The 23,169-nt window shown below is 50.3% G+C and overlaps 1 protein-coding gene across 1 annotated transcript in view; it reads left to right on the forward strand.

Moving 5' to 3' along the window:
• The window catches only part of LOC311524754 (uncharacterized protein), a 214,824-nt gene that overhangs the window by 173,511 nt on the left and 18,144 nt on the right, over positions 1-23,169 (forward strand). Inside the window, exons 86-89 of the mRNA XM_084636213.1 lie at positions 3,628-3,705; positions 6,210-6,263; positions 20,220-20,268; positions 22,607-22,645. Of these exons, the coding sequence (XP_084492339.1) occupies positions 3,628-3,705; positions 6,210-6,263; positions 20,220-20,268; positions 22,607-22,645 (220 nt within the window). The remainder of the gene's footprint in view (positions 1-3,627; positions 3,706-6,209; positions 6,264-20,219; positions 20,269-22,606; positions 22,646-23,169) is intronic.

Raw genomic sequence — 23,169 nt, forward strand, 5'->3', positions numbered from 1 at the left:
TTCCCTATGTAGGTCGTTAAAGTCTGTAATCATGTCTCACCTTAACCTTCTCTTTGTTAAGCTAAATAGATTGAGCTCCTTGAGTCTATCACCGTAAGGCCGGTTTTCCAATCTTTTAATCATTTTACTGGCTCTTTGCTGAACCCGCTCCAATTTATCAGCCTCCATCTTGAATTGTGGACACCAGAACTGGACGCAGTGTTCCAGCAGCGGTCGCACCAGTGTCCGTATCGCCTCTATGGTATTACACACCGGTTCACTATCTCCTTGTCGTCTTCTCTTTCCATTGGTGAGGCTTCATCCGCCTCATTTTGCGTGCCCAACGTTCTCTCTGCAGACAGCCCGGGCCCTGATCCTGGAACTGGCTGTGCGTGGGTAGACCCTGGCACTCACGTTGCGGCTGGTGTCTGCCCACATGCACCATGAGTTGCAGGATCAAGGGCCCGGGTGAGCAGCTGCTCTTAGTACAGGCCTGTCTTATAGCTGGCTGCAGAGACCTGTGTTTGGAGGATGGGTGGGGGAATCAGATGACCAGTGTTTTCTGTTTCATTAGCAAAAAGCGACATGGCAGGCAGGCCAAGCCGTGGGAAAGAGATCTTTGTGAAGCCTGCGGGGTGGCTAGTGTTACATGCTTAGCTTCTGCTTCTACAATTTCTGTGTAAGGAACCTGGCTGGGCTTGGCTTGCTGGGCCACTGGTACAACCCGAAATTGGGCCCCTCCTGAAACTGGGCACTCTAGTTCCACTTATCATATAATGTTTTTCACCTCTAATTTCTGCGCCTTTGTGAAGAGTGCGCAGCCCAGAATCCCCTCCATTGCTTCTGAAGCAGCCCACCACGGTACTCAGCGCTGCTTTGCAAGAGAGCTGCGCTTGGCTTCTTCCGTAGAGGAGTTAGGGCTGCCAACTGTGTAATCGCACAAACCCAAACACCCTTGCCCGCCCCTTCCCCGAGGCCATGTCCCTGCCCCACCCCCGCTCACTCCATCCCCCCTCCCTCAATCGCTCGCTCTCCCTCACCCTCACTCACTTTCACCAGGCTGGGGCAGGGGATTGGGGTGTGGGAGGGAATGGGGTCTCTGGGCTGGGGGGTGGATCCGAGGGGTTCAGAGTGTGGGAGGGGGCTCCGGGCTGAGCCTGGGGCAGGGGGTTGGGTTGTGAGAGGGCGTTTGGGTGCGGGAGGGGGCTCAGGGATGGGGCAGGGGGTTGGGGCACAGTGCGGGGGTTCAGGGTGCAGGCTCCGGCCGGGCGGCGCTTACCTCAGGCGGCTCCAGGAAGTGACTGGCATGTCTGGCTCCTAGGCTCAGGGGTGTCCAGGAGGCTCTGCACGTTGCCCCTGCCTGCAGGCACTGCCCCCGCAGTTCCCATTGGCTGCGGTTCCTGGCCAATTGGAGCTGTGAAGTTGGCGCTCGTGGCGGGGGCACCGCGCAGAGACCCCCGGCCGCCCCTGCACCTAGGAGCTAGAGGGACCTGTCACAGCTTCCTGGAAGCCACGCGGAGCTAGGGCAGGTAGGGAGCCTGCCTTAGCCCCACTGTGCCACCCTCCGGACATCTCCTGGATGGGCTTCAGTAGGGACCAGGAGATCGAGGCCCTTTCTGGGAGACTCCCAGCCAATCTGGGAGCTTTGGGAACCCTAAGAGAAGTAGCCTCTGCTGTTGTTTGTTCCTGGGGCTGCTGGGAGTTATTTGGAACAGAGGCAGGCCCAAGCCACAGAGAGAGTGGGATCAGGGCGGTCAGCACAAGCAAAGGCTAATGAGAGAAAGCTGCAGCCACTGCATCCCGGTGTCTCTATGTGCACTCCGCCTCCAGCCCCAATTGCAGTGTTCCTGGCTCGTGTCCAGACCCACCACTCACCTGCAGAGATTATACACCTTAAATCGTTATTGCCAGCTAATGGAGAATCTCTCGCAGTTCAAGTGCTAGAGGCCTATAATGATGGAGATGAGGCCTTGGTTCTGTTCCCCAGTGCCACACCTTTTGTACTATGTAGCTGATGCCTGATGCATCCAGCCCTGGATTCACTGCCTGATCCTGTCGTCCTTGCTCGGACAGATCTGCCATTGACGTCAAGGGGAGATTTGTACCTACAGAAGGCAGAATTAGTGCCCAGTCTGTGTTAAAGGGTTTAGCCATTTCTTGTGCACTGGTCCCTGCTGACAGGCCCCGATCATACGAGGGGCTCCCACAGAACCCTCATCCCAAATAGACACAGCTGCGTGAATCCTCTGCCGGCATTCGGAAGATGAGCTCCCCAAGGGGGGTCAGGATCCAGAGTTTAACAAGGTGACTGATGCAGAGGAGCACCTGGGTCATCATCAGAGAACGTGTTTCAGGAGTGCCAGAACAGGGGAGACCAGGGGGCCATGGCCCTCCCACCTTTTCCTGCCTTAAGGGTGACAGGGTGGTGAGGGGATGGAGAAGAACGAGCAGCGGGCAGGGCCTGGGGGGGAGAGGTGAAGCAGGCACCAGACCTCAGGGGGAAAGAGGCGAAGGGGGGGCAGGGCCTCTGGGGAAGGAGGCGTGGTGAGGGCAGGGCCATGTGGGAAGAAGTGGAGTAGGAGGTGGGGCCTCAGGGGAAGAGGCGGGGCAAGGGGCGGGGTCCCCACTTCTTGGGAGCTTCTGGCAGTCCTGCCCTGTTCCCTTTCTCTGCCGTCCCTGGAAATGAAAACTATTTAAAAGCAGCTGAGAGGGCATAAGGAACTGAAAGCAAGAGACACCCTCATGTATGTTTAAACAGGCTGGATCTTTTCTATTAGCAGTACAAGTGACACACGCCAAAAAAGCTGTGTAAGAGATCATTAGTGATGCCAGCTTTGGCACTGATTAAAGAGCGCACATGAGACGCTGCCTTCCCCACCCACGCTGCTCCCTGTGTTTCCCCCACATTAAAAGATAAAGGCCTCAGGAACAGCACCGAGGCCCTCCAGATGCCCGTGTGGGAGGGAGCTGCAGCCGTCAAAGCCCCAGGAGCCCTCTTCCTCCCACTGAGACGGTGGTTCTTAAATTAGTGGCAGAAAGGAGACAGGGCGGGGGGGGGGGACGACGACGAACGACTGCTGCCTCTGTGTGTGAAAGCAGGTGACCTTTCCCAACAGAGACAGGACTCAACAAACTCTTATCAGCCTCACTTGGAAAAGAAAGCAAGAGGTTGATCCTGGGCCCACTGAATGGAGGACAGGAATTGGGTCCTCCCTGGAGAACCCCCAAGGACAGGGTTAGGGGGAGTTGTCCTCTAGGAGGGTGCTCCCAAGAGGAGAGGGGGGCAATGGCTGATTGCCTGAGAGTCATGGGTATGGGGGGCTGACATCCTTGGCTGCTGAAGGGCCCAGAAGGAGCAAAGCTCACCCTCCTGCTGGGATGACTCAGAGGAAACTCTAAAGAGATGCTCAGCTTGCTGTCCCCTGGGGTTCTTATTTGCTGGGGATGAGCCAGGTACTGGGGCTGAAGCATAAACTGATACGTTTGATGGAAGGGGAAGTATTTTGGCAGCACCTGAACTCCAGATGTTTACCCAAGTTGCCTTTGTTGTCTGAAGTCTTGCTATGCTGAGAATAGGATTTGGGGGGACATCTGTGGAAGTTGGCCAATCACATAGACTAGAATGATCCTTTTTGATATATGTTTTAGGGTACAAGAGGTAGAAGAGGAAGACTTCAGCTCTGCCTCAGGGGTCCTCCAGGTACTCCTGGCAACAAAGGAGAAAAGGTGAGTACTGAGAACCGCTCAGTTAGCTTAGAAAACGAAACTGAAGCTGGGGTCGGGGTGGTTATGGAAGGGAACTTTTTTTGTGTTCTGTGTTTGTACAGTGCCTAGCACAGTGGTGGCCCTGGTCCATGACTGGTGCTCCTAGGTATTTCAGTAATACAAATACTGAATAATAATAGGCCACTGGACTGAGATTCGGGACATCTAGATTCAGTTCCGTGCTCTGCCATGATACTGAGTCTGAGCCGACTCTCACCGAACTCTGCAGAAAGGCGTCCACAGGCTTCAATACACAGAGGGTCAGGCCAACGTTCAGCTGAGCTCTGGGAGCAGGGTTTGTTAGTATCGTTCCCCCTGTTGGCTCAGGAGAAAAGTCCATCCGATCAGGTCTTAGGTGAAGGCTGTCGACTTTGGGTTTGATTTGCTGGCCTTGTGGAATGTCACTGCTCTGTGTACAGACAGCGTGTTGAGCCAGAGTGCTGGCATTCTGCTAGCACCCTGAGAATAGCAGTGGTGCAAGCAGCAGACGGGGCTAACCAACCCGAATCTAATCCCGTCTGAAATCCTAGGTGCATACTCGAGTGGCTAGCCCATCCCACTGTTCTCACCGCTGCAGCTATACTTTTCTTGTTAGCACACTAGTTCCACCACAGCCAGCATGTCTGGAAATTACACCTCCAGCCGCAGTGTAGACACCCCCTCAGGGTCAGTGATCTGGGCTCTGCGGCCCAATCCTGGCTAGACTGCCTGTCTGTTTTAGGCATTTGCAATGTGCCAACCCTCACCGCCAACCATGTTTGTCACACTTCTTTGGGAAACATCGTATTTGGGGCCCACCCTCCTTCACAGCTTCCCCCTTTTAATTGACTGGAGAGGGTTATGCAGTCCAATTAAATAATGCACTCCTACATCCTCTGAGGGTTCCAGAGAGCACTTGACTAGCTAGCTAGGCAGAGCTCATTTCACCCAGCTAATCTAGCTGAAAAAGACAGGGCCAAGACTTTCAAAAATGGGAGCCTAAAGTTAGGATTCTGAGCCCGTGTTTTCGCCTCTAAATAAGTGGTCTGATTTGCCAGAGGGCAGATCACCCAGCAAGCTGCTGATTGCGCTCGCTACAGAAAACCTGGCCACTTATTTACAGGTCTGAATATGGAATCAGTCTAACTTTAAGCTCCCGTTTTTGACCATCTTTGCTCTCTCTGTTTGCATCGTTAGCGAGAGGGAAATTACGTCTCGGCCAGGCAACCTAAAAAAAGCAGCAGATGCAAGAACTGAAGGGTTTTATGTTATTCTGCAAGCAAGTCAAATGCATAAAATTGCCCATACTCCAGTAACGAAGTTAGCCAGACGGAAGGCAAAACGAGGCAAGAGACAAGCAATGTAAATCATTCACGCCTATTAGTCTGGCCAGGAATTGGGTACGGTGGCAGAGCAGGAGGACTGACTGGCAAAGGGCTGAATGATTCTGAAATCACCCTCTCTTTATACTCTCTCCTCAGCCAGCTTTAGATCTTTGCTACCGAGTCGTATCTGGCGGAGGTTTTATCTGCTGCAGGGGTTGACATCCCTGACTCGCTGTTTTGCTGCGGCAGTGAGTAGCCATGGCAGCTCTGCCCCCCTAACAGGGTTAGCCTTTGAAGCTGATGGAATTTGTTCCAGTGCTTTCGCCCCCGTTAGGTGGTCACAGATTCAGAAAAATGGCCATCGCGGCTCTCGTTCGGACAACTCACCCTGTGCCCTTTTTAGCGTAGCAATTTTGAATTAACAGATTTGGTTGGAAGTGGCTCAGAGCAACTTTTGCAGCACAGTTGTCTGCATTGAGCAGAGAAATCCTCCATCCTGCTTGTTGTTTCCCTTGAGGGGGCTGGCATTGTGTTCTCAAGGTTGTGACTATGATGCCACCAGAATGTAATTCTATCTGGCATTTGAATTACAGGAGTGTAAAGTAGCTCAGTTTTGAGACCAGATTCTATCCCCAACACAGAACTTTTCCTCCACTCAGATAATGCAACAGAGCCAGAATTTGTCTGTAGCTGGCTAGCTGAGAATTCACCTGGCATGAGGAGATCTGGAACAAAGCTGGGGGCACAACAGGGGTCGGAGGTCTGTTCAGGCAGCTGGGAGTGGACCATCAGTGCAAAGCAGATTCTCATTTGGACTATGGTCCCTTAGGGACCATATGCAAACGGCATATGTTAGAGCAGCCCCTGGGCTGCTCTAGCTCCTTTGGAAGCTGGGGCAAGTGCAGTCCACAGAATCAGGGAGACTTAACCTTCACCCTAACGTTATCCCCTCCTCTCCTGCATTGGGATGAATCTGGCAATTTCAGTTTACTGACCTATTTTCTGGTGTCTCTTAAATTTACGGGAAAACACTGTATTTGAACCTTGTGGTTCCTCCCCCTCTTTCTTTAGCATCTTTTTCTGTTCAGGATGCATTTACTGTTGGAGACATTTGCTGCCTAATCTGCTGAACCTCTGTAATTACCTAAGTGTTTTTAACAGGGAGAAAATGGTCCAGCTGGTCTGAAAGGAGAGAAAGGAGATCCTGGCCTTTCTGTGAGTACTTTATCAGCAGCCTATTGCACAAACCAGAATAGAGAAAATAGGGCAAATGATGCCTAAGAGGTGTGGAGGAGGACAGAGACACTCAGAGCAAATTCATTCCGAATGGCTCCAGGAGACGAGTGTGCATTACAGTGGTCTATTAGCGGCTGATAAGATGTCAGCTAGATGCACGCTGAGTCAGAGAGAATGCAGAGAGCAGTGTAACAGCAAAGCAGACCGCAGCTCTGCTCTCAGAGGGTGCTGGACTGGGGCAAACTTCTCCTCTCCCATCCTCAGCGTGGATCCTCTGCTTTTTATTGACATCGGTAGGAGTTCCATGGGTGGGACAAGACCAAACTGTCCAAAAGTGATGAGGAGACAGAAGTGTGCCCTTGGTTTTGAGCTGCAGAAAGAAGCTTTGACAAAACCTGTCCCCTGTAACAGGAATCGGAGTAGAAGCCGGTGTTAGTCTGTATCCGCAAAAAGAACAGGAGGACTTGTGGCACCTTAGAGACTAACAAATTTATTAGAGCATAAGCTTTCATGGGGTACAGCCCACTTCATCGGATGCACAGAATGGAACATATAGTAAGAAGATAGGTAGATATATACAGACAGAGAACATGAAAAGGTGGAAGTTGCCATACCAACTGTAAGAGGCTAATTAATTAAGATGAGCTATCTATTTCCCCATGTTAAGTATCCTCACACCTTCTTGTCAACTGTCTAAATGGGCCATCTTGATTATCGCTACAAAAGTTTTTTTCTCCTGCTGATAATAGCTCAGAGATAATAGCTCCGAGAGTGCTGAAGGAATTGGCGGCTGTGATTGCAGAGCCATTGGCCATTATCTTTGAAAACTCGTGGCGAACCGGGGAAGTCCCGGATGACTGGAAAAAGGCTAATGTAGTGCCAATCTTTAAAAAAGGGAAGAAGGAAGATCCTGGGAACTACAGGCCAGTCAGCCTCACCTCAGTCCCTGGAAAAATCATGGAGCAGGTCCTCAAAGAATCAATCCTGAAGCACTTGCATGAGAGGAGAGTGATCAGGAACAGCCAGCATGGATTCACCAAGGGAAGGTCATGCCTGACTAATCTAATCGCCTTTTATGATGAGATTACTGGTTCTGTGGATGAAGGGAAAGCAGTGGATGTATTGTTTCTTGACTTTAGCAAAGCTTTTGACACGGTCTCCCATAGTATTCTTGTCAGCAAGTTAAGGAAGTATGGGCTGGATGAATGCACTATAAGGTGGGTAGAAAGCTGGCTAGATTGTCGGGCTCAACGGGTAGTGATCAATGGCTCCATGTCTAGTTGGCAGCCGGTATCAAGTGGAGTGCCCCAAGGGTCGGTCCTGGGACCGGTTTTATTCAATATCTTCATAAATGATCTGGAGGATGGTGTGGATTGCACTCTCAGCAAATTTGCGGATGATACTAAACTGGGAGGAGTGGTAGATACGCTGGAGGGGAGGGATAGGATACAGAAGGACCTAGACCAATTGGAAGATTGGGCCAAAAGGAATCTGATGAGGTTCAATAAGGATAAGTGCAGGGTCCTGCACTTAGGACGGAAGAACCCAATGCACAGCTACAGACTAGGGACCGAATGGCTAGGCAGCAGTTCTGCAGAAAAGGACCTAGGGGTGACAGTGGACGAGAAGCTGGATATGAGTCAGCAGTGTGCCCTTGTTGCCAAGAAGGCCAATGGCATTTTGGGATGTATAAGTAGGGGCATAGCGAGCAGATCGAGGGACGTGATCGTTCCCCTCTATTTGACATTGGTGAGGCCTCATCTGGAGTACTGTGTCCAGTTTTGGGCCCCACACTTCAAGAAGGATGTGGATAAATTGGAGAGAGTCCAGCGAAGGGCAACAAAAATGATTAGGGGACTGGAACACATGAGTTATGAGGAGAGGCTGAGGGAGCTGGGATTGTTTAGCCTGCAGAAGAGAAGAATGAGGGGGGATTTGATAGCTGCTTTCAACTACCTGAAAGGGGGTTCCAAAGAGGATGGCTCTAGACTGTTCTCAATGGTAGCAGATGACAGAACGAGGAGTAATGGTCTCAAGTTGCAGTGGGGGAGGTTTAGATTGGATATTAGGAAAAACTTTTTCACTAAGAGGGTGGTGAAACCCTGGAATGTGTTACCTAGGGAGGTGGTAGAATCTCCTTCCTTAGAGGTTTTTAAGGTCAGGCTTGACAAAGCCCTGGCTGGGATGATTTAACTGGGAATTGGTCCTGCTTTGAGCAGGGGGTTGGACTGGATGGCCTTCTGGGGTCCCTTCCAACCATGATATTCTATGATTCTATGATTCATCTTAATTAATTAGCCTCTTACAGTTGGTATGGCTACTTCCCCCTTCTCAGTATGTATATATATTTATCTTCTTACTATATGTTCCATTCTATGCATCCGATGAAGTGGGCTGTAGCCCACAAAAGCTTATGCTCAAATAAATTTGTTAGTCTCTAAGGTGCCACAAGTCTTCCTGTTCTTTTTGTAACAGGAATGACATTCACAATGCTGACACCTATCTCCCCACCCCAAAAGCAAACTTACATGCCACCAATCCACCAACAGCATAACCCTACCGCAGGCAGACTGTTTATTTTGTAAAAGTGGGAAGAAGCTGAGACTCCATGACGTTCAAATAGGGACTTTGCTATTGCTGATCGGTTTTACATGGAAGGCGCCCAGGTGCTACGGCTGGGCGGCTGTGTAAAAACCCTAAGATTGGTAGATAGGGCAAAAGTCTGAATGAGAGCTGTGACATGGAATCATGCCGGAGAAGGTAAGTCAGCAGAGAAACAGCTGCCAGGAAGGAACTGAGACTCAGAACTGAGGAAATGAAGATGATGGACAAAGCCACCCAAGAAGGGAGATGGCAAAAGAAAACAGAAGCCACAACGCCATTAACTCCAGATGAAGATACAGCAAGATGATGAGGAAAAACCGAACTTTCAGGTGACAGGAGGTGTCCCTTCCCATATTATGAGACAGAATCATTAAGATCAGCGGGGGATGACGTGCATGGAGCAATGGGTTAGGTCTGGCTTAGAGTGAGGAACAAAGGTGAAGTGAATCAGGTGGCTACCTGTATAATAAGAATAGGTGGGAACACTTTGGCGACACTTGGAAAAGTGAGTGAGGCTCCCAAAGGATTGGTTTATTTTGTATTTTGACTTGGGTGAAGGAGGTTCTGGTGGTTAAGGCTCAGGGGTGGGATGCAGGAGAATGGGGTTCTCTCCTTGTCTTTGCCACCAGTTCTCTGTGTAATTTTAGGGATGGTCCCTTAATGTCTCTGGGCCTCTGTCTCCACATCTGTTAAATGAGGGAAATGAAAGGGGTGCAGTTAGGTTTAATACGTTCATTTCCACTAGGCATTCGCATACTGGGGAGATCATAGAATCATAGAATATCAGGGTTGGAAGGGACCCCTGAAGGTCATCTAGTCCAACCCACTGCTCGAAGCAGGACCAATTCCCAGTTAAATCATCCCAGCCAGGGCTTTGTCAAGCCTGACCTTAAAAACCTCTAAGGAAGGAGATTCCACCACCTCCCTAGGTAACGCATTCCATTGTTTCACCACCCTCTTAGTGAAAAAGTTTTTCCTAATATCCAATTTAAACCTCCCCCACTGCAACTTGAGACCATTACTCCTTGTTCTGTCATCTGCTACCATTGAGAACAGTCTAGAGCCATCCTCTTTGGAACCCCCTTTCAGGTAGTTGAAAGCAGCTATCAAATCCCCCCTCATTCTTCTCTTCTGCAGGCTAAACAATCCCAGCTCCCTCAGCCTCTCCTCATAAGTCATGTGTTCTAGACCCCTAATCATTTTTGTTGCCCTTCGCTGGACTCTTTCCAATTTCTCCACATCCTTCTTGTAGTGTGGGGCCCAAAACTGGACACAGTACTCCAGATGAGGCCTCACCAATGTCGAATAGAGGGGAACGATCACGTCCCTCGATCTGCTCGCTATGCCCCTACTTCTACAATGCCCCTACTTATACAGATGAGCGCTATAGAAAAACCTGTAAATATATAACGTCTGTTGCCATGGTTGCCTGTGGCTTCAGCACGGGGCAGAGGTGCTGGAACACAATCAGAGAAGATGCTCTTGGATATTATGAAAAATTATTTCACTAGGAGGGTGATGAAGCACTGGAAGGGGTTACCTAGGGAGGTGGTGGACTCTCCATCCTTAGAGGTTTTTAAAGCCCGGCTTGAAAAAGCCCTGGCTGGGATGATTTAGTTGGGGTTGGTTCTGCTTTGAGCAGGGAGTTGGACTAGATCAGTGGTTCTCAACCAGGGGTCGGGGCCCCCTGGGGGGTGCCTCAAACAGGTTTCAGGGGTCCACCAAGCAGGGCCCATGTTAGACTCACTGGGGCCCAGGACAGAAAGCTGAAGTTCTGCTGCATGGGGCTGAAGCCTGGGGCCCTGAGCTCCGCCACCGGGGGCTGAAGCCAAAGCCTGAGCAACTTAGCTTCACAGGGCCCCCTGTGCATGGGGCCCTGGGCAATTGTCCTGCTTGCTACCCCTTAATGCCTTCCCTGACTTTTATATGCAGAAAACCGGATGTTGTGACCCAGGTGAGCCGAGGAACTTTTATAGCATGTTTGAGGGGGAGGCCTCAGAAAGTAAAAGGTTGAGAACCCCTGGACTAGATACCTCCTGAGGTCACTTCCAACCGTAATCTTCTGTGATTCTATCTGACCAGCCTGGAACCGGGAAGCATCAGAAATCTCACCAGAGAGCCTGTTCTCTTAAGGTTCCCAGCCTGGCTTCTGGATCAGACATGTGTGAAGCAGGGGAAGTGGAAGCTCCCTAACAGTGGGGGGACCACTGGCACCAAAACCATGGCTCCAACCCCCCCCCCACAGCCCCTTCTCCCAAGTAGGGTGACCAGATGTCCCTATTTTATAGGGACAGTCCCGATATTTGGGGCTTTTTCTGATATAGGCGCCTATTACCCCCCACCCCCGTCCCGATTTTTCACACTTGCTGTCTGGTCACCCTACTCCCAAGCCCCCGTCCTCGCGCCGCCCCTTCCCCCGAAACCCCGCCCTCGCGCTGCCCCTTCCCTCGAGCCCCCATCCTCATAGAATCATAGAATAAAAGAGTTGGAAGGGACCTCTGGAGGCCATCTAGTCCAACCCCCTGCTCAGAGCAGGACCAATCCCAACTAAATCATCCCAGCCAGGGCTTTGTCAAGCCTGACCTTAAAAACTTCTAAGGAAGGGGATTCCAGCACCTCCCCAGGTAACGCATTCCAGTGTTTCACCACCCTCCTAGTGAAAAAGTTTTTCTTAATATCCAACCTAAACCTCCCCCACTGAGTAACTTGAGACCATTACTCCTTGTCCTGTCATCTGCTATCACTGAGAATAGTCTAGATCCATCCTCTTTGGATCCACCTTTCAGGTAGTTAAAAGCAGCTATCAAATCCCCCCTCATTCTTCTCTTCCGCACACTAAACAATCCCAGTTCCCTCAGCCTCTCCTCATAACTCATGTGTTCTAGACCCCTAATCATTTTTGTTGCCCTTCGCTGGACTCTCTCCAATTTCTCCACATCCTTCTTGTAGTGTGGGGCCCAAAACTGGACACAGTACTCCAGATGAGGCCTCACCAGTGTCGAATAGAGGGGAACGATCACGTCCCTCGATCTGCTGGCAATGCCCCTACTTACACACCCCAAAATGCCATTGGCCTTCTTGGCAACAAGGGCACACTGTTGGCTCATATCCAGCTTCTCGTCCACTGTAACCCCTAGGTCCTTCTCTGCAGAACTGCTGCCTAGCCATTCGGTCCCTAGTCTGTAGCGGTGCATTGGATTCTTCCATCCTAAGTGCAGGACTCTGCACTTGTCCTTGTTGAACCTCATCAGATTTCTTTTGGCCCAATCCTCCAATTTGTCTAGGGCCCTCTGTATCCTATCCCTCCCCTCCAGCATATCTACCACTCCTCCCAGTTTAGTGTCATCCGCAAACTTGCTGAGGGTGCAATCCACACCATCCTCCAGATCATTAATGAAGATATTGAACAAAACCAGCCCCAGGACCGACCCTTGGGGCACTCCGCTAGATACCGGCTGCCAACTAGACATGGAGCCATTGATCACTTCCCGTTGAGCCCGACAATCTAGCCTACTTTCTACCCACCTTGTAGTGCATCCATCCAGCCCATACTTCTTTAACTTGCTGACAAGAATACTGTGGGAGACAGCGTCAAAAGCTTTGCTAAAATCAAGGAACAACACGTCCACCGCTTTCCCCTCATCCACAGAGCCAGTTATCTCATCATAGAAGGCAATTAGACTAGTCAGGGATGACTTGCCCTTGGTGAATCCATGCTGACTGTTCCTGATCACTTTCCTCTCCTCTAAGTGCTTCAGAATTGATTCCTTGAGGACCTGCTCCATGATTTTTCCGGGGACTGAGGTGAGGCTGACCAGCCTGTAGTTCCCAGGATCCTCCTCCTTCCCTTTTTTAAAGATGGGCACTACATTAGCCTTTTTCCAGTCTTCCAGGACTTCCCCCGATTGCCATGAGTTTTCAAAGATAATGGCCAATGGCTCTGCAATCACATCCGCCAATTTCTTTAGCACTGTCGGATGCAGCGCATCCAGCCCCATGGACTTGTGCACGTCCAATTTTTCTAAATAGTCCCGAACCTCTTCTTCCTTCACAGAGGGCTAGCCACCTCCTCCCCATGCTATGCTGCCCAGTGCAGAAGTCTGGGAGCTGACCTTGTTCGTGAAGACAGAGGCAAAAAAAGCATTGAGTACATTAGCTTTTTCCACATCGTCTGTCACTAGGTTGCCTCCCTCATTCAGTAAGGGGCCCACACTTTCCTTGGCTTTCTTGTTGTTGCCAACATACCTGAAGAAACCCTTCTTGTTACTCTTAACATCCCTCGCTAGCTGCAACTCCAGGTGTGATTTAGCCTTCCTGATTTCATTCCTACATGCCCGAGCAATATTTATATACTCATCCCTGGTCATTTGTCCAATCTTCCACTTCTTGTAAGCCTCTTTTTTGTGTTTAAGATCAGCAAGGATTTCACTGTTAAGCCAAGGTGGTCGCCTGCCATATTTACTATTCTTTCTACACATCGGGATGGTTTGTCCCTGTAACCTCAATAAGGATTCTTTAAAATACAGCCGGCTCTCCTGGACTCCTTTCCCCCTCATGTTATTCTCCCAGGGGATCTTGCCCATCAGTTCCCTGAGGGAGTCAAAGTCTGCTTTTCTGAAGTGCAGGGTCCGTATTCTGCTGCTCTCCTTTCTTCCTTGTGTCAGGATCCTGAACTCGACCTTCTCATGGTCAGTGCCTCCCAGGTTCCCATCCACTTTTGCTTCCCCTACTAATTCTTCCCGGTTTGTGAGCAGCAGGTCAAGAAGAGCTCTGCCCCTAGTTGGTTCCTCCAGCACTTGCGCCAGGAAATTGTCCCCTACATTTTCCAAAAACTTCTTGGATTGTCTGTGCACCTCTGTATTGCTCTCCCAGCAGATATCAGGATGATTGAAGTCTCCCATGAGAACCAGGGCATGCAATCTAGTAGCTTCTGCAAGTTGCCGGAAGAAAGCCTCGTCCACCTCATCCCCCTGGTCCGGTGGTCTATAGCAGACTCCCACCACGACATCACCCTTGTTACTCATGCTTCTAAACTTAATCCAGAGACTCTCGGGTTTTTCTGCAGTTTCATACTTGAGCTCTGAGCAGTCATACTGCTCTCTTACATACAGTGCAACTCCCCCACCTTTTCTGGCCTCCCTGTCCTTCCTGAACAGTTTATACCCATCCATGACAGTACTCCAGTCATGCGAGTTATCCCACCAAGTCTCTGTTATTCCAATCACATCATAATTCCCTGACTTTGCCAGGACCTCCTGTTCTCCCTGCTTGTTTCCCAGGCTTTGTGCATTTGTATATAGGCACTTGAGATAACCCGCTGATCGCCCCTCGTTCTCAGTATGAGGCAGGAGCCCTCCCCTCTCACGCGCTCCTGCTCGTGCTTCCTCCCGGTATCCCGCTTCCCCACTTACCTCAAGTCCTCGCACCGCCCCTTCCCCCGAGCCCCCGCCCTCGCGCCACCCCTGCCCCTGAGCCAGAGAGCCGGGGCTGGCGAAGTGGGCCTGGATGCTAAGTGGCTGGACCGCAACCCACCCACGCCCACCTGTGGCTATGCCCCTGGTTCAGCCGTTCTCCCTGGCAGCGGGGCCTGGGCGGGGAGTGGGAGGGAGCCGCTGCTCACACAGCTCAAGCTGGCCTCTTCGGGTCGCTGCTCCGTGCGGTGCAGCAGCTGCCTGCGACAGCCTTGCTGGGGGGGTGCCGGCTGCCCACTCCCCGCCCGGACCCGGCTGCCAGGACGGGGCCGAGCGAGCCGGAGTCCCCCTCCCCGCCCCCGGCACGTTTCCAGCTCACTCGGCCCCTGTCCACGGCAGCTGGGCCTGGGTAGGGAATGGGCTGACGCCACCACCCCAGCCATGCAGTGGGAGGAGGACGGAGGCCCCCCCGGCAGGTAACGTGCGGGGGTGAGAGTGCAGTGGCCCCGGGCTGGGCCCAAGGCTGAGGTAGATGTGGGGTAGAGGAGACACATGGGGCAATCATGTCCTCCCCTTTAGATTGTGCCCCCCTCCCGCCCCAGTATGGGGAGGCACAAGTTGTCTATGCTTGGGTACGCTGCCATGTGCTGGAGTCATACTTCCTGTCTGCAGTGTAGACGTACCCTGAGAAACCAAACACCTCTAATCTTAGGTTTCAGAGTAGCAGCCGTGTTAGTCTGTATCCGCAAAAAGAAAAGGAGTACTTGTGGCACCTTAGAGACTAACCAATTTATTTGAGCATAAGCTTTCGTGAACTACAGCTCACTTCATCGGATGCATTCAGTGGAAAATACGGTGGGGAGATTTATATACTCAGAGAACATGAAACAATGGGTGTTACCATCCACACTGTAAGGAGAGTGATCAGGTAAGGTGAGCTATTACCAGCAGGACAGCGGGAAGGAAAAAACTTTTTGTAGTGATAATCAAGGTGGGCCATTTCCAGCAGTTGACAAGTTGACCTCTAATCATGTTTCAGAGGGGTAGCCATGTTAGTCTGTATCAGCAAAAGCAACGAGGAGTCCTTGTGGCACCTTAGAGACTAAGAAATTTATTTGGGTGGGTTCTAGCCCACGAAAGCTTATGCCCAAATAAATTAGTTAGTCTCTAAGGGTATGTCTACACTACGAAATTAGGTCGAATTTATAGAAGTCGGTTTTTTTGAAATCGGTTTTATATATTCGAGTGTGTGTGTCCCCACAGAAAATGCTCTAAGTGCATTAAGTGCATTAACTTGGCGGAGCGCTTCCACAGTACCGAGGCAAGCGTCGACTTCCGGAGCGCTGCACTGTGGGTAGCTATCCCACAGTTCCCGCAGTCTCCGCTGCCCATTGGAATTCTGGGTTGATATCCCAATGCCTGATGGGGCTAAAACATTGTCGCGGGTGGTTCTGGGTACATATCGTCAGGACCCCGTTCCCACCCTCCCTCCCCCCGTGAAAGCAAGGGCAGACAATCATTTCGCGCCTTTTTTGTCTGCTGCCAGCCAAAGATGTAAAGGATCGATGGAGTGGGTCAGAACAAGAAATAGACCAGATTTGTTTTGGACTCATTTTCCTCCTCCCCTGTCTAGATCACACTGCAGTCAGTCACAGAGAAGGCGCAGCGAGGTTAATCTAGCCATGTATCAATCAGAGGCCAGGCTAACCTCCTTGTTCCAATAACAACGATAACTTTGGTGCACCATTTCTTATTGGAACCCTCCGTGCAGTCCTGCCTGAAATACTCCTTGATGTACAGGCACACCCTTTGTTGATTTTAGCTCCCTGAAGCCAACCCTGTAAGCCGTGTCGTCAGTCGCCCCTCCCTCCATCAGAGCAACGGCAGACAATCGTTCCGCGCCTTCTTTCTGTGCGGACGCCATACCAAGGCAAGCATGGAGGCCGCTGAGCTCATTTTGGCAATTAGGAGCACATCAACCACCACACGCATTATCCAGCAGTATATGCAGCACCAGAACATGGCAACGCGATACCGGGCGAGGAGGCGACGTCAGCGCGGTCCCGTGAGTGATCAGGACATGGACACAGATTTCTCTGAAAGCATGGGCCCTGCCAATGCATGCATCATGGTGCTAATGGGGCAGGTTCATGCTGTGGAACGCCGATTCTGGGCTCGGGAAACAAGCACAGACTGGTGGGACCGCATAGTGTTGCAGGTCTGGGACGATTCCCAGTGGCTGCGAAACTTTCGCATGCGTAAGGGCACTTTCATGGAACTTTGTGACTTGCTTTCCCCTGCCCTGAAGCGCATGAATACCAGGATGAGAGCAGCCCTCACAGTTGAGAAGCGAGTGGCGATAGCCCTGTGGAAGCTTGCAACGCCAGACAGCTACCGGTCAGTTGGGAATCAATTTGGAGTGGGCAAATCTACTGTGGGGGCTGCTGTGATGCAAGTAGCTCACGCAATCAAAGATCTGCTGATATCAAGGGTAGTGACCCTGGGAAATGTGCAGGTCATAGTGGATGGCTTTGCTGCAATGGGATTCCCTAACTGTGGTGGGGCCATAGACGGAACCCATATCCCTATCTTGGCACCAGAGCACCAAGCCGGCGAGTACATAAACCGCAAGGGGTACTTTTCGATAGTGCTGCAAGCTCTGGTGGATCACAAGGGACGTTTCACCAACATCAACGTGGGATGGCCGGGAAAGGTGCATGATGCTCGCATCTTCAGGAACTCTGGTCTGTTTCAAAAGCTGCAGGAAGGGACTTTCTTCCCAGACCAGAAAATAACTGTTGGGGATGTTGAAATGCCTATAGTTATCCTTGGGGACCCAGCCTACCCCTTAATGCCATGGCTCATGAAGCCGTACACAGGCAGCCTGGACAGTAGTCAGGAGCTGTTCAACTACAGGCTGAGCAAGTGCAGAATGGTGGTAGAATGTGCATTTGGACGTTTAAAGGCGCGCTGGCGCAGTTTACTGACTCGCTTAGACCTCAGCGAAACCAATATTCCCACTGTTATTACTGCTTGCTGTGTGCTCCACAATATCTGTGAGAGTAAGGGGGAGACGTTTATGGCGGGGTGGGAGATTGAGGCAAATCGCCTGGCTGCTGGTTACGCGCAGCCAAACACCAGGGCGGTTAGAAGAGCTCAGGAGGGCGCGGTACGCATCAGAGAAGCTTTGAAAACCAGTTTCATGACTGGCCAGGCTACAGTGTGAAAGTTCTGTTTGTTTCTCCTTGATGAAACCCCCCGCCCCTTGGTTCACTCTACTTCCCTGTAAGCTAACCACCCTCCCCTCCTCCCTTTAATCACCGCTTGCAGAGGCAATAAAGTCATTGCTGCTTCACAGTCATGCATTCGTTATTCATTCATCACACAAATAGGGGGATGACTACCAAGGTATCCCAGGAGGGGTGGTGGAGGAGGGAAGGAAAATGCCACACAGCACTTTAAGCACAGCACTTTAAAAGTTTACAACTTTAAAATTTATTGAATGACAGCCTTCTTTTTTTTGGGCAATCCTCTGTTGTGGAGTCGCTGGTTGGCCGGAGGCCCCCCCACCGCGTTCTTGGGCGTCTGGGTGTGGAGGCTATGGAACTTGGGGAGGAGGGCGGTTGGTTACAGAGGGGCAGCAGTGGCAGTCTGTGCTCCAGCTGCCTTTGCTGCAGCTCAACCATACACTGGAGCATTCTGGTTTGGTCCTGCAGCAGCCTCAGCATTGAATCCTGCCTTCTCTCATCACGCTGCCGCCACATTTGAGCTTCAGCCCTGTCTTCAGCCCGCCACTTACTCTCTTCAGCCCTCCACCTCTCCTCCCGGTCATTTTGTGCTTTCCTGCACTCTGACATTATTTGCCTCCACGCATTCGTCTGTGCTCTGTCAGTGTGGGAGGACAGCATTAGCTCGGAGAACATTTCATCTCGAGTGCGTTTTTTTTTCTTTCTAAGCTTCACTAGCCTCTGGGAAGGAGAAGATCCTGTGATCATTGAAACACATCCAGCTGGTGGAGAAAAAAAAAGGGACAGCGGTATTTAAAAAGACACATTTTATAAAACAGTCGCTACACTCTTTCAGGGTAAACCTTGCTGTTAACATTACATACATAGCACATGTGCTTTCGTTACAAGGTCGCATTTTGCCTCCTCCCACCGCGTGACTACCCCCTCAACCCTCCCCCCTCCCCGTGGCTAACAGCGGGGAACATTTCTGTTCAGCCACAGGCAAACAGCACAGCAGGAATGGGCTATACTGAGTGTCCCTGAAGAAAAGCACCCTATTTCAACCAGGTGACCATGAATTATATCTCACTCTCCTGAGGATAACACAGAGAGAGAAAGAACGGATTTTGGTTGAATGCCAGCAAACATACACTGCAATGCTTTGTTCTACAGTGATTCCCGAGTATGTGTTACTGGCCTGGAGTGATAAAAGTGTCCTACCATGAAGGACGAAATAAGGCTGCCCTCCCCAGAAACCTTTTGCAAAGGCTTTAGGACTACATCTAGGAGAACCGCAAATGCCAGGGCAAAGTAATCCTTTCACATGCTTGCTTTTAAACCATGTATAGCATTTTAAAAGGTACACTCACCAGAGGTCCCTTCTCCGCCTGCTGGGTCCAGGAGGCAGCCTTGGGTGGGTTCGGGGGGTACTGGCTCCAGGTCTAGGGTGAGAAACAGTTCCTGGCTGTCGGGAAAACCGGTTTCTCCGCTTGCTTGCTGTGAGCTATCTACAACCTCCTCCTCCTCATCATCTTCTTCGTCCCCAAAACCTGCTTCCGTATTGCCTCCATCTCCATTGAAGGAGTCAAACAACACGGCTGGGGTAGTGGTGGCTGAACCCCCTAAAATGGCATGCAGCTCATCATAGAAGCGGCATGTTTGGGGCTCTGACCCAGAGCGGCTGTTCGCCTTTCTGGTAGGCTTGCCTCAGCTCCTTCAGTTTCATGCGGCACTGCTTCGGGTCCCTGTTATGGCCTCTGTCCTTCATGCCCTGGGAGATTTTCACAAAGGTTTTGGCATTTCGAAAACTGGAACGGAGTTCTGATAGCACGGATTCCTCTCCCCAAACAGCGATCAGATCCCGTACCTCCCGTTTGGTCCATGCTGGAGCTCTTTTGCGATTCTGGGACTCCATCATGGTCACCTGTGCTGATGAGCTCTGCATGGTCACCTGCAGCTTGCCACGCTGGCCAAACAGGAAATGAGATTCAAAAGTTCGCGGTTCTTTTCCTGTCTACCTGGCCAGTGCATCTGAGTTGAGAGTGCTGTCCAGAGCGGTCAGAATGGAGCACTCTGGGATAGCTCCCGGAGGCCAATACCATCGAATTGTGTCCACAGTACCCCAAATTCGAGCTGGGAACGTCGATTTAAGCGCTAATCCACTTGTCAGGGGTGGAGTAAGGAAATCGATTTTAAGAGCCCTTTAAGTCGAAATAAAGGGCTTCACTGTGTGGACGGGTGCAGGTTTAAATCAATTTAACGCTGCTAAATTCGACCTAAAGTCCTAGTGTAGACCAGGGCTTAGGTGCCACAAAGACTCCTCGTTGTTTTTACCATTGGAGGAGGAAACAGGCATTTATGTGACTTTAGGTCTGTGTAGATTCTCACCTGTGCAGCACCTGCCACTGAAGAGAGATTTAGTTACCTTATAAAACAGCCCTAATCGAATGTATTTCAAAATTGCTTTAGATGAGTTATCCACAAGCTGCGCACCCTGAACCTGATTCTCAGTGACACCAGGGTCCCTTTCCACCACTCTGGCAGCAGGCGTAAAGTGGGTGTAATTTACATCCACTGGCCCGGGGGCAGAGTCAGAGGCCGCAGGTAGCTGGGGGCCATGGAATGGAAGAGGAGGTGCTGGTGTCACCATAGAAACCAATTCTAAACCCAAACTTTGCTTGCTGCAAACACAGGAAGAAGAAGTGAAGGACGTGGTCAGGAGTGAAATGAGTGACAAATGCGGTAAGTAAGCCGAAGGAAGCCCCATTTGCTGAGATGCAGCACTGCCGGGAGTCCTGTCGGTGTCTAAATTGGAGCAATTTGAATGCCAGCACAGCCCTGCCTGGCGGAGCTAATACCATCCCATTAACTGCAAACAGCGACGCATTACCAGTCCAGCCCCCTAGATGAATACAAGCTTCCACTGGGCACGAGGGCTCTGCTGCAGTCTTGACCTCCTTCCCAAGCTATAATTTTTCCTTTTAAACACTCAGTTTTTTCAATTCTTTTCATGTGGCTTCAGTAGCAAAGCCCGTCCTGTATTGCCATGTCGGTTCTCTTGTCACTGGCTAATGGTATTGTACCACTGGTAAGGGTCATGGGGGTGATTGCACACACCTGATGATGACTCCAAATCACCTCTTACTCCCATGCCAATCTTCTTGCGCTTCTTAGTAACTGGACATACAAAGGATTTCCTTTTTGGCAGCCGCTCTGTCATGATGATGATGATGATGATTATGCAGGTCTTTGGAGTTCAAGATACAGCACCACTCCCATTACCCCAACGTCACGGGAAATGCTGTTCTCTGGGGTTCATAGACGTAGACGGAGCATGACCCTGTTTCAACAACAAAGAGTTCTGGATAATGAAGGATCTGAGAGATAATCCATAAATCATACTTAAGCCCCTTCGTTTTAAGTTTAAATCAATTTTTACTGAAAAAAATCCCAGGCTTTATAAAAAGTATTATTCATTTTTTTCCGATTTTCACCCTATTCTTGTATCATTCAAATATATAAAAAATAACTTGTTGTATTAGGAAAATACAATACATTGCATGAGATCTATGTATTATGATAATACATTAGTCTGTGTGTGTATGCAAAGCTGCCTGTTGAAGTCAGGCTATGTATTAGTCTAGAAGATACACACAACAAGCAAATAGGCACGCACGCCAGCTCTGAAGATTTATTTGGGGATTAGAGGTGTATTGTTTTCTTACACTCAGAAGTGGCGTTGTGTTTTGAGTTTGTTTTAGTTCTGCAGCAAACCATACTGAATTCCATTCATCAAAGTATTAATCCACTGAATACATTTTCCCCCTGTTCTTCCATCCACCAAAATAAGTCCTGATATTTACCCAGAAAAAGTATTAATAGCTTTTTCCACCAATTTTCACCTGTTTTTGTTGTTATCGTAATAATCACCCAGGAAAAATTCCCAGGAAAAATTAAATTAAAGAAAAACTGAAAACGAAGGGCCCCAATCATACTGAAGTATCAGAATGTCACTTCCTTTCCCCATTTCAACACCGGTATGGGAGGCATTCGGACCTATTGGGCTAGGCAGTGGCTGTAGACACCAAGTGACTTTGGTTCTAGTCTCCGGTGTGGCACTTGGCTCAAAGTGAAAGGTGCACTGAATTGTGAACCAGGAGGCCATGAGTCGTAGACTCACCTCTTCTGCTAACTGGTGTAAATAATACTGTGCCATTTACAACTTTTGAGATGCAGCAAGGCTGGATGGGTCTGCCATGTTCGCGAACTGGGTTCCATTCCCCGAATCTCAGCAAAGTCGGAGGCCTTGCTTACTAATCAGGCATGGGTGGCAGGCGAACGCACTGTTGGGGGAGGCTATCCCCCAGTCCCTCCCCCTCAGCCCAAGGCCACATCCCTCCCCTTCCACCCCCTCTTCCCCACTGGAGCACACCCCCCCCTGCGTGGTCACCTGCCCTCCCGCACGCCCCCAGCACAGCACAGGGGTGGCATAGCTGGAGCACCCCAAGCCCCAGTGCTGGGTGGGCAGGTGGTGAGGCTGGAGCACCTCCAGCCCCAGCCCAGTAGCGCCCCCAGCCCTGGATTGCTGGGTGGGCAGCTTGGTGGGTTTTCATAAGCGTTAAGACCATGCTGCAAATCCAGCATCATTCTCCTTTGTTTTCCCTTCCCCTCTGTTCCAGGGACCACAGTTCCAATCAGTGAGCTCTGTCCCTAATCCAGGCTCTGTACCAAAGAAGCCACATGACATAGTCGTTTATTCCTTATTTCTTTTCAATGGCATGTCTAATTAAGACTAACTGGAACTGGTTGCAATTTTTGTTTTCTTCTCCATGGAAAATTTTGACTTTTCATGGAAAAGTTTTCAGTTATTGAACAAAAACACTGAAAGTTTTTGAGCAAAGCGGAGACTTGCTGTGAACATTTTCATTTAGTTGAAAATCTGCCTCTTCCATCAAAAAAAAGTTTTGATGGAAAATCTTTGCCCACCCCAACCCTGCCTCTGACCCCACAATGCCTTAGCTTACCTGGTCTTTTTTTTTTTTGCTTTATTCATGAATCCCTTTCTTTTCTATCTTTGCAGTTTGTACAGGTGAGTTGGGACGAATGCCCATAAACAGTGGTAAGTTTTTTATCATTTATGTAACCTGGAGAACACACATGGAGTTTTATAGTCAAGTAAGACATGGGCCCAGATCCACAAAAGGACTTAGATGTTGTAATGCCTAACTTTTAAGCACCTAGAAAATCACTGGAATGCACAAAGTCTGAGTTAGGTGTCTACACTTCCTATACAATGATGTGGAGAGAGAGGCACCTTAGAACACGATCCACGAAAACCAGCATGCTAGGTGGTGCCCTGCCTATACTAGCCAATGGGAGGTGCTCATGAGAGGGGTGTGTACTGAGCCCTGTCCCTCTCACAGCAATCTGCGGCCAGGAACCCCTCTCCTGAAGGCAAGTGCAGGAGGAGGCATATCCCCTATAACTTTTAGCCTAGTGGTTAGAGCACATACCTAGGGTGTGGTGCTATGGGAGAATTAAATTTGACATTGCTGCCGTCCGCCATTTTGTGTGTCCAGCCACTGCTAGCTAAAAACCAAATACCACATAGCTAAAATAATTTTTAAGACTCTTAAAAAACAA

This window comes from Lepidochelys olivacea (assembly GCF_965140295.1).
Source record: "Lepidochelys olivacea isolate rLepOli2 genome assembly, chromosome: 1".
Classification (NCBI taxonomy): Eukaryota; Metazoa; Chordata; order Testudines; family Cheloniidae; genus Lepidochelys; species Lepidochelys olivacea.